The sequence below is a fragment of the Rhinatrema bivittatum genome, chromosome 3, assembly GCF_901001135.1.
Source record: "Rhinatrema bivittatum chromosome 3, aRhiBiv1.1, whole genome shotgun sequence".
Taxonomy (NCBI): Eukaryota; Metazoa; Chordata; class Amphibia; order Gymnophiona; family Rhinatrematidae; genus Rhinatrema; species Rhinatrema bivittatum.
In genome coordinates this window covers 536,265,665-536,277,743 of record NC_042617.1, presented here as the reverse complement: position 1 = coordinate 536,277,743, position 12,079 = coordinate 536,265,665, and the positions used below count along the sequence as shown (strand labels likewise).

At 44.0% G+C, this 12,079-nt stretch overlaps 1 protein-coding gene across 1 annotated transcript in view; it reads right to left on the bottom strand.

Moving 5' to 3' along the window:
* Positions 1 to 11,696, bottom strand: part of ZNF513 (zinc finger protein 513) — an 81,405-nt gene extending 69,709 nt beyond the window's left edge. The window contains exons 1-2 of the mRNA XM_029596348.1: positions 11,505 to 11,696; positions 2,421 to 2,546 (exon numbers count right to left, since the gene is read on the bottom strand). Coding sequence (XP_029452208.1) covers positions 2,421 to 2,546; positions 11,505 to 11,544 — 166 coding nt within the window. The 5' untranslated portion in view covers positions 11,545 to 11,696. The remainder of the gene's footprint in view (positions 1 to 2,420; positions 2,547 to 11,504) is intronic.
* Positions 11,697 to 12,079: the final 383 nt, after the last annotated feature.

Here is a 12,079-nt window from a genome sequence, read left to right as displayed (position 1 = left end):
ACCCCCCCCCCCCCCCGATGTGATTCTAGTGCAGGCAAATTTAATCTGTTGGCTTCACAACTGGGGAAGAAACTCATATAAAAGCACAAACCACAACTTCTGAGGCTTCTTATAATTTCACAAGATCATCAGAAACAGAGCCATTCTGGTACCCAGAAATCCTTCCCCAGCCCTCAGAATGGCAGCCTCAGCGGTAGCAGTGGACAGAGTAGCAGAAGTTCATGACCAGCCTGATGCTGTCACGCGGGAGATCTGGGTTGGAGCCCCAAGCTCTGTTTCTGTTGCTCGAGCTGGCCCAGGATGCTGCAGTGCAGCCCTTGAGTGGAACAGGAGGAGTCCCAGGCATTGCAGAATATAGTCTCACACAATGGTCAGATTCAGGGCGCGCACATACCTGGCTCCAGAGGGAGCTGTGCTCCGTGGTCCCTGGCTAAGCAGTATCACTGCAAAGGCCAGGTTAGGAAGAGAAAGGTGCAGGAAGAAGCTGCCAAGCCAAACAAAATTAAAAAAAAAATTATCTGATGGGCAATTGAACGTACACAGTATTACAAAGGAAAGCATTGCCTGCTGGACACAAATAATAGAAAGGATAGGAAAAAAGAATTTTATAGCACAGCATGCCAAAAAGGCAGAGGTTCTAAACCCAGTCCTAAAGAGCAACCTAGCTGGACTGCTTTTCAAGCTGCTCATAACTAATATGCAAGTATCTCTCATGCATCTATTCCCATGCATACTCACGAGGGACATCCTGAAAACCAATCCTGCTATAGGTTCAGAAACAGATATAAATGTTGCATATTAATTTCTCCTATTCAGAATTTGCTATTAATTTGAAGTTTCAGTGTCACTGTTGCAGTCAGAGAGAAAAAGCCTCCAATCCAAGGGGACCATACAGCAGTAGAGCCGTCTACAGAGAATCTGCTGAAATGGGACATCTTGCAAAGCAGAAAGCACTAAAATAAAAATCCTTACCTTCTCTTTTGGGTATTTCAGCTCTGACAGTTTTCTATTGCCTTGTTTGGCAATACAATTATGATTTAAAGATCAATGCACACAAAGGTAGAAGAGCAGGCTTCTCACAGCAAGGCACAGCCGACATGACTGACAAGTCAGCACAGGCAGCTGACCAGGGCAACAAGAAAACATATCAGCACAGCCTCTGCCACCTCGTTCCCCCACAGCGGCAGCTCCTTCTGATCCCCTAACACTTTTGTTACCCCTTGTCCATGCCTCTCCAGCCCCTCAGTGTCATGCTAGGCTATCACGGATCAGAATGTAAAAGCATGCGACTACAAGCTCTCAGTCCATCTATGACTGCGGTCCTTACCCCCTACCTTCTGGGCTATAAGAGTAAAGGGACTGTGAGCATATGTGGTAGCTCAGAGTCCCCACAATCACTTGCTGGCACAACTTGATGCAGAGTTGCCTAGCATGGCACGGACAAGCTGGGAAGGTGCAGATGTGGGGTCAGCAGTGGCAGGGGGGGGGGGGGGGGGGGTGTGAATTGCAGCAGCCCAGTGTGGAGGCAGTAAATGTTGAAGCCAGCCAAGACAATTAGAAACCTTGCACCAGCCTGTAATAAGGGGTTTCACTGCAGTCACTGAAGGAAAAGCTTGGACTGTAATAATTATGACTGCATACCCACAGAGCAAATAGTCTGCAAAACGGAGACATACCAGTCATGTAATGCTGCACACTATGCTCCTGTCAGTGACAGGATGCCAGGAAACAACCCAATTCAGACTCTGCTACATCAAAGGATCAATTTACCATCCATCAGGAAGCTAATTCAGCAAAATGGTGCCGCTTTGCAAATTGGAAATAACAGGACAAGATTGCCCTAAAAAGTGCTCAGAATTAACAAAAAAAAAAAAAAAAAAAGGAAGATTTAAAAAAAATCTTGTAGCCCATCTACCAATGATTCAAGGCAGTAATCACTATAAACATAGCAAGACCTTCCCTTTAGGTCCTGTCTCCTTCCAGTATAGGGAGGTACGCCAGGCAGCACCAGTCACCTTTATGGAAACATAACGCACCAGTTCTTCAAATCTGTTTCCCAAGCCAACAAGAACACGTCACTACTGTGCTATTAATAGGTTCGAGCACAGCTGCTCTCACCTTTTTTTTTTCCCCACAGGTAAGTGGGAAAACTGCTCACTTTTGGTGCAAACTCCTTTCTGCAGTAATGTTTTTCATGGTGGACAAGCTCCCCACAGGAGGTTTTCACTGAATTTGGCAACTGTAGCTATTCACGCCTGCTACTTCACTGGTGAAAAAGTAGCATTTGATCACTTCTGGATGCAGCAGGACACACAGCCTTCTCACGTGTCGTTACAGCAAGTTACTGGACACAAACCATGCGCTGTGATCACCTGCGTGATAAGGCGATTAGCAGAGCTGTGAGAAACACTGTTACACACCTTCAGAGTCCTTTTCGAAGCCCATGATCCTGTCACCGCTGTCCTCGAATTCCAGGTCCTGCCCCAGCATGAGGTCATTCTCCAAGACAAGGCCACTTCCTGCACTCCTCTCCAAGCCGTCCTCCACTGAAACACACAAAAGGGCCACCCCACCAGATTACTGAGATGCCAAAGAGTCACTGGGCGCAAATTACAAAGGGCACTGGCCCTTCACAAGTAACTCATTCACCAGGGCTACCTGAAACCTGTAAGAAAATGTTCAGTGATTTACAGGGAAGAAGAAAACATGAAAATGCATGGAACGCTGAACGAGCTTAAAAGTACATGACTGCAGGGGCATCACCTGCTGGACAGGCTAACGGGGTACTCGCATCTTGGCTTCTGGGGAAGGAATTGGCTTAGGACTATTGCTGCAATGGCTGGGCTGAAAGGGAGAGGAGGAGAAGGTAAAGAGGGAATGGGCAGTTGCAAAATGATGGTGTAAGGCGCATCAGCCCAGTAGAGATTGGGGCCGATTGAGCTGGAAACCTATAAGAGCAGGTGGAAATGGTCAGGCCTAAAAAAAAAAACCAAAAAAACCCATCAACAGATGCCACCAATACGTGATCAAAGTCATAGACTCCAAGCATGTCGAAGGCCTATTCAGAGGGCTTCCACACATTTACCATGAAGACCTAGTCGGGCTATTAGCACAGGCTGCAAATGCTTAAAACAAGGTACAATGCATGTTGTTTTACAAACGTGCATATATCAAAGTAAAGACTTCACAGTAGCCTTCCGTGATGCCCAGTCAAGCAAGTTACCCAACAAGCACGTTATTAAGCTGCCTAGCACCCTCCTTCCCTTCAAAAACTCAGGCAGGAGAAGAACAGCAGCCAGGATGGCAAACAGCTTTTTCGAGGGATTTACCTCTCTGTCCAACTGCATGAAAAAGATTTCTATAATCAAAGAATGTGCAGGAACGAGACACCAAATATCGGCTTTTTGAAACTTAGAAGGTTTTTGGCTTGTGCCTTTTGTCTCTTTATGCCATTTTAGCCTTTTCATTTCCTAAATTATGCCCAGTACATGCTTGAGCGGTTATAAATAGGATGGAAAATATTTAGAAATCTTAGGAAATAGCCAAAAATGTATGGGAGCCAGGGAAATGTATTAAGGAGATGCCTTGCCGTTAGTCCAGGCCACGTGACTGACAAGGTTTTAGCTCTGTGGAAAGGGAAAGAGGGGGGAAAAAACCCTTCTAGTCTCAGCCTCCCTACCTCACACCTATCCCACTCCACGTCCTGGTTTTATTATGTAGACTTTTAAAGGCAGATGCCAGAATTTTTATAGCTTCATTCAGTTAGATAAAGTGGTACCTGTCCTCAATTCCTGTCAATTACAAGGACAGCAGTAAAGTTAAAAAAAAAATCTCTACAGAAGTACAAGGGTGTATACCATGGGCGTTACAGTGTTTACAAATGAGGGGGTTTGGCTTGCCAAGCTCCCCAAATTCTTAGTCTGTCTCTGAAGAATAGAATTATCTTCATGCAATATGCTGCACACCCCTTTAACATCCAAATCAGTTACTTTTTATGGGTCACCGTCTGCACTAAATTTCAGACTCTTGGGAAGCCAAATCAAGAAACAAAAGCCTTATCTTCCTATCCAGATGTGGCCAAAACTGCCACCACAACTTCTACGAGTATATGGTGCCTTGCAAAAGATTTCACACCCTGTCTAAAAAATACAGATCAAAATGTATTAATGTAGTAAGTTTGTTTCAGTTTGTACAATATATGGTACTCTAGACCAGGAGTGAGCAAACTTTTAAGCCGCAGTCCCCCCTTCCCTTCACTGCAATTGATAAGGGGGCCCCCAAAATGGGTTAATAAAATTATATATATATATATATATAAATTGTATTACACACACATGAAAAGATATTGATCGGCAACCACACTGCCAAACAGTGACTGAAAGCTCCCATTTTATTTCTCTTCAAGTTGCTGAAAGGAGTAAGCTCACACATACACACAGACAGACACCCTGCACCTAGATAGAGACAGAGACACAGACACCCAAAATCCAGACCGACAGCGCAAAACAGACACACAGTTACCCCATACCCAGATAGACACAGAGAGACAAAGACACCCCAAACCCTATAAAGAGAGAGAAACCCAACACCCAGACAGGCACAAAGACACAAGACGCACCACACAGACAGAGAAGCACAGACACAGGCAGTCAGACCACATCACACACAGAGAGATATAGACTACACACACAGACCAAAGCATACCAGATAAGCACAGGACACACACTCCACACCACGAGCTGGAAAATGTTTTTAAAAACTTATTTTTTTGGAGTTGAGAAAAAAAATCCACCCACTCTGCACAACTTTTTTTTTTTTTTTTTTTACTGTACTGTTTTACTAATTTTCCTATTTTTGCATTTTCCTTAGTTTGCTCACCTCTTATTTTCTCACGCTCCGATCTGCTTATTTAACTTTTTCACATTTTGCCTTTTTTCTCTCCTTCCCCACTCTCTCTGGCCTCTCTGCCCATTCCCCTCCCTCAGCAATCTGTTTCCCCCCAGGGGCAGCAGGAACTCCTCCCTGGCTGAGGCTTGCAGGTCTTCCTGGACTGTGCAGGACTGCAGCATCTCCTCTCTTGCACAGCTCTGCAGCAGGGTACAGAAAGCACCCTCCCGCAGGCCCATGACAGCAGAGTCAGCCCCTCTGCATGGTGCACTGGAAGAGTTGCGTGGCTTAGCCCTGGCACGCTTACAAAGGTCACTACGTTCTGGCGGCCGCCTCCATGGCGCAGACAGGGCCAGATCCTGGAGATTGGAAAATGAAGTATGTCCCTTTCCCCTGCTCTCCCCTAAAGTCCCAGAGTGCTGTGGTAGTGCCCCTTTGAAGTGGACTGCTGGAGCAGAGTCCTTCTTTGGCCTGGGTATCGGGCACCCTAGGCAAATGCCTATGCCATCTATGCCTAAATCCAGGCTTGGGCACAGAGCATAGCCTTTTTTGTTTTCTTCCCTGGTTAGGCATCCAGTATGCTCCCCTTTAGGACGATTCAAGCCCCCCCCTCACCCCAGTTTGCTCACTCCTGTGCTAGACATTCATCGTGGAATATTTTTTATAATTGTTGTTCTAAAAGAAATTTTGAGAATAAAAAAAAAATGCCAAAAATTCTTGATTGTGTAAATCTTCACATCCATTGTCACAGCAAACCCAAATTAGCTCCAGTTAAAAAAAAAAAGTGCCATAACAGGGCCCCATAATAGATGGGTTCCATTTAATTTATGTTCAGTCACAGCAGTTGAGCCATTCTGAATACTCCTGGATGAAGAATTAAGCTGTTTCTGTTGTATGAAGTGAATTTGACACAAAGGTCAAAACATGCAAAACAAGGAGCCGCTGAAAGAATTCTGGGATAACTTTATTCAAATTGGAGGGAAAGCTATAAGAAATGTCAACGTGTTTGATTATCCCTTAGAGCACTCAAGTCTATCGCTGGCAAGTGGAACCAGTTTGGCGTCATCAGGGCTCTGCTGTGATCAGGCTGCCCCTCTAGAGTCAGTAGCCATGGGTTAAGTAAACTGCTGTTGAAGGTCTAAGAGAACTTTAAAAGAACTACAGAGGTCTCTAGCTGAGACTGGGGAAAAATATTGGCTGTTCAACAATTTCAAGCCACAAACATAGACCATATGGAAGGGTGGCAAGAAGGAAGCTATGTGATGTGCCGCACAGTGTTTGGGGGGGAGAGGAACACCGTGCCCATCTACCATAGCAGCCCAGACAAGCGGTTTATGCCTCCTTGCAAAACAGAGACAGAAAAGTACAAGTTTTCTGTGACATCACTCAAAATACATGAGCTGGTAACTTTGTAAACCTTATCCGTGTACCTTTGTCAAAGCTAATCAACTGAACAAGCATCAGAGCAGCAAACGAATAATTTATTTTTCTGTAGTGTTCTCTGGTTGGCACCACAGCAGTTTAGTAATATTTTCACCTCAGAAGACTGTACTTCGAATGTCCTTTTTCATGCAAAATGTGTTATAAATGCATAATTTGTATGTGTGGCGAGGGCTATGAGGAGGAGGGTGGGGCCAGGGAGGTGATGGGTTGCAAGGCTATAAGGTTTACCTAGGGTGCTTATTCCCTTTTTCCGGCCCTGGTTTCATCACCCTGAGGCATATCAGATCAGTGGATTATGGTCTCTTTGCTCAATCCAGGTCTATTGTTAGACCCAAAGCCAGATGCTCCTCTATTCTTCTTTGCACATCTATGAATGTCTACAGAGGAAACAAAGCAAAAGCGGTCTTCTAGACATGGCTGAATCAGGGCATCTATTCCCATGAAGCTGCCTTCTTTTCTGTGACTGAAAAACCACCCCAATTTGAAACGCTACCTTGTTCCCATGAGATCCACTTGCGGGGCTCCCCATCGGTTGATTACTAACTGGAAGGCCTTCTCTCTCAATTCTTATTCCCCTGGGTCTAACAAATGCCGGCAGAGGAAGTCTGCTTGAACATAGTCCTGTATAGTAATGTGAGCTGCAGACAGTGCGTCCTTCTGTCAAGATAGCAGTCGCTTGCTTGCCCCAGATACGTTTAGTGCTTCCTTTTGTCTGTTCACTTATGCCTCAGCTCTTGCATACAATCTTATCTGAAAGGCCGCCATTCCAAGAATCAGAGGGAGGAACACCAGAAGAGATAGGCAAATGGCTCTGGTTTCCAATCAGTTGATGGACAAACTCACTTCCTCTTTTGACACAGGCCCTGTGTCACCTGGTTACAACTGAGCTTTTTGGCTAGCATTCATTGTCACTACTGTCTATATTGGTTTCTACAGACGCATCCCTTTTCTCAAGTTGTCCTTGTCTAGCTACTACCACAGATTCTTCCTAACCAACTACGAAATGGGTAAGCACCCTTCAAATTTCAGAGACATGGAGACCACTGAAATGCTAATACAACCACTTTGATAGAAAGAATTTCTGAAGGGGTCACATTTGTGCTTTTGCCCAGGGGAGTCTAGGGTTCCCACCATTGACCTCAAAACTTGAAGATAATCCCACACCTGAGGGGAGTACGCTGATAACAATCCTCTCAACTGGAGGTGCATCTTGCAGATTCGTTCCTATGGTAAAAATGTCTTTACCATAGCAGTGTCAAATCTCATTCCAAGATACTCAAAGGCTCACATGGGATGCAATCTGCTCTCTGAGAAATTCACCACCCAGCTATGACGTTGGCAGTTGCTGACCGATTTAATTTTTCCAACTTGGCTCTGATAAGCTAGTCATCCAGGAAAGGGTGTACTAGTATACCCTCTCTGCACAAAAAGGCTGCTACTACCAACATGACCTTGGAGAAGGTTCACAGTGCAGTAGCCAGCCCAAATGGAAGAGCTCAGAACTGAAAATGACTCCCCATCACTACATCCTGCAGATATCTCTGATGATCTCTTCTGATAGGAATGTGCAAATAAGCTTCTCTCAGATCTAGGAATGAAGGCAACTTTCCTTTTCTCACCAATATTATGACCTACTGCAAGGTCTCCATATGAAAGTGAGACACCTTGAAGGCATCGATTGACCTCTCTGAGGTCCAGAATGGGCCTGAACGTGCCTTCCTTCTTTGGAACTGGAAGAAATCAATAGGCCATATCCCCGAAAAGAGAATTTCATCCCACAAGGGGATTGGAACCCTTTAGCAGGAACCCTGAGGCTACCTAAGTCTACTTTTTTAACCCTTGGGTTTTACGGGGACCTCCAAATGACAATCAACCAGGAGTCCTTCAAATGCTGCATCAGTCCAGATATGTCTGTACCTGCTGGAGACAGATAAATACTGGCAAGGTTTAGTAATCCATCAGCTCATGTACTATGAGTGATGTCATGGAAATCTAGTAGTTCTCTATCGCCACCTGCTGACAGGGAGGCACAATGCACTTGTCTGGACTGGTACGGCAGACTGATAAGGAAATGATAAATAAAGATTATTTTTAACCTTAACTGAGAATCTTTAGGTGTGGTAGCCAAGAAATGGGACACCAACAGGAAAGTCTAGCAGTTATTAGATTTCCCTTACAGTTCTGTCTCAGACTAATATTTTCATCACTTTTGCATCCAAAAAGATAAGTGAAATGGGAGTGAAGTAATGATGCTCAAATAGTTTAGATAACAGAATTGTCCAATCTCTCCTCCCTTCCCAGATAAAAATACATTGCTTACATAACACCACCACACCATTGTGAAAATTCCATTCAGTAACACTAAGAGGCCGATGCAATAATCTGAGCGTTAAAAAAAAATGTGCGCAGATTTCTAGCATTTGGCACAGGTTGAATGCACATTTTAACACAGGGAGAGGGAGCTGTCTCTACAAGTTGCGGCAGCCACCACACAGTCGGATAAATACCAACTTATTCAGCTATATAGCAGAGGGAAGCAGCTAACAGATAGCTGGATAAATCAATACTCATCCAGCTATGTAGTGGTGACCGTGCCAAATAGCCAGATAAATACTGATGTATCCGGCAGCTGATTTCTGCTGCCAGATAGACAGATAAGTTAGTACTTATCTGGCTAAATAGCAGTGGCGGTTGCCGCCACTTAACCACTCAGATATGTTTTTCCCTTTTTAATTATTTTTTCTATAATGCTGGAAAATTAACTCCAGCTTTGACCCAGATGTTAAGTTTCCAGCGCTAGAGAAGGTGCACTGGCCCGATGCAATCTATCCGCATTGGGAAGTAATATTTAATGCCTTCATTTGCATGGGATTTCCATGCAAGGGTGCTAAATATTACTCTCTTTGAGCTCTGCACATTTTCTGTGCACAAAACTCCTTCCTGTACCTGGAGTGAGTTTTTGTTGCACAAAAGGCACACACAAACGCAGGCTAAAAGATGCATTCCACTGTGCACCATTCTACATCGGCCCCTGAATTAGCCAAGTTTGAAAATATTTAAAACTACAAATACAATTATTTTTGTTTCCTTGGAATGTTGTCATTTATTGTAGGTTTATAAAGAAAGTATCAGTATAAGCATGAGTCCTATCAATTTAATTACCTGATACAGCTTTAGGTAATACATGGAAGAAAGCAGTCTATTCTCTGAAGCTGATTTCAATATGTATTCCACACTGGGTTTTGATTTGTATGGGACACTGCCATAGTTTCCTCTAAGCTGAGCACATGTTCCTACATTTTGGAGCATCGCTCACAGGTTTTACGTGGTCACTCTCATAAATGTTTCTTTGTGCTATATACAGAAATGCAACGTTAATATTGGTACTCAAAAAATTGTTGCTCACAAAAAAAAAAAAAGACCCCAAAAAAACTTTGCACACAACCAGTCACTCCTTGGGGGGGGGGGGGGGGGGGGGGGGGGGGGGGGGGGGGGGGAGGGGAGCATTGGACACCACTGCTAAATGGGAGAGTGCAGCAATATTTAGTGAGACGCAAAGCACAATGTCTGAGCTCTCAGCACCTTCAAAAGCAGGCAAATTGGGCTCCAACACAGACTTTTCTTTTTTTTTTTTAAAGTTTGCATTTTCATCATTTCTTTGCCCAAAAGAAAAACCACGTTTATGAACATAACTGGCACAAAGTAAACCACTCTCCAATTCACTGATGTGTCAGCTTAATTCTTATTCATTTGATATGAATTTCTAAATAATAGCACCATAGTAATACATACCATTAATAAATGAATAGCTGCAAATATTAACTGCCAATAATAAAAGATCTCATTTTGAAGATATATTAAAATAAAAGTTAGTAAAGATTTTGCATCCAGAACACAGTAAGCAAATAGTAAGTTTTCACCATAATTTATTTGCCTCTCACCACTGTGTGGCCAAAGTTTGAAGGCTGTGATTGGTTTCCAGTTTTATAAGACAACCTGTAGGTTAATACCCAGTTTAAAATTTCTATATTTTATGCCATGGCTATGATATTTGTAATCTAAACATTACTTATTTTCTTTTAAGGGCTCACAACTTCTATTTCTCCATGTTTAGGAAAGCTGGGATTAATAAATAAGCAGCGGGTTTTTTTTGTTTATAACACGGCAGTGTCTCCTCTCTCCACCTTCCTTTAAAGCTGCTCTAGCAAGTGCAGTTACTATACAACACAGCAAGGATCATCACATGCATAGGCCACAGCAAGCAGATCACATTCACCCCCGTATTCTGTTTGCTCAGAGGGCACAGTTCCAGTGATCATTTCCAACACATTAGGACATACTAGACATTACGTGGCTGTAGGAGAAGTCATATTGACAGAAGAGCATCTTATAATCACCCCAGGCTCTAATTAAAGGGGGTGTGTGAAGAGCACGTTTTCTCAGGCATTCTCTCCCCAGTGAACTACAGCAAGATGCAGCGTCCTGTCAAGCTGCACTGAGAGTACAAGTTAAGTTGGAAGAGTTTGCTTTAAGTTTGTTCTATTCTGTCAAGGTCTATTGTAAAATCAGTTTGATTGGGATAAGAAGAATCTTGCTTTAAAGCATGCAAATTAATTTGATATATTTTGTTTTGGGGGAATTATCTTCATGCGCCATCTGATTAAATCCCTACCAAAATCAAAAAAAGAGCAGGCATATTAATTATTCTTATATGCCTACAGACCACCACAGTGGAATAAAAGCTGTTAAATAGTTTCTAGCACACCTATCACAATGTCAATTTGGAGGAGTGAAAGCAATTTTGCTACGGGACGTATGTTAAAAAAAAAAAGTCAAACTGTAGGCAATACTTTAATGAAATTAACTCAATACATCTGTGACTAGTTTTCGAACTGTATTGACTCAGTCTAACAACAAGCTATCGCCTACAACTTGTTGGTTACTACATATTCACGTGGACTAAAAGGACATCCACATCACTTTGCCACGAGAAGTCCGAGTTGTCAGTCATCAGTGGCGTTTCCTCATCCCACCAGGGCACTATCAGAGGGTAGGAAACCCCTCAGCCCAGCCTGTATAAGGCGCTCTGCACTGGGGTCGGCTCCTCTCTGCACCCAACCCCCCTTCTCCACAAGGGGTGTGCGGGACAATGCCCCCTCCCGCTCCACACTCACGTTTGACAGGCTGCGGGTGGGATTGCTTCCTGCGGGGCATCGTGCCGGGCTCCAGCCCGCCCAGCAGTGTGGAGCTCGGAGACCCGTTCAGTTCTCCTCCACTGCCATGGCTCCAGGCTGTCACCGAGCGCAGGGGTCCCCGCGGCGGCCCTTTAACTCAGCCACTTCCTCTCATTCATGTGTTGTCTGTCTGCAAAGACGACAGCCGGTGTGTCCGGTGGCGAAGCTTCCGCTTCCGGGCTGGGCATGCCGGGAGATGTAGTTCCCGGGAGGGGGTCAGGGTCTGCCGAAGTAGTGTGTGCGTCTTCCTTCCTCATCTCTTTCCTGCGAGGAATTATCCAGATGTGTTTGACAGGATCCTCATTGGAGCAATAATAAAATTACAGAACTTTACTACATGATAAAATAATGTCAGAATCCTAAACAATGTATAGGTTTTAAGCAAATTTTTATAGATTTAATACTATACAGCGATGGTGATAAAAGGTACAGAAAAATTCACAAGTTGGTAGGACTCAACAATGACTGTTGTGAATGTTTATGCTATGGCTTCTGGAGCTGTAATTAAGCCATCA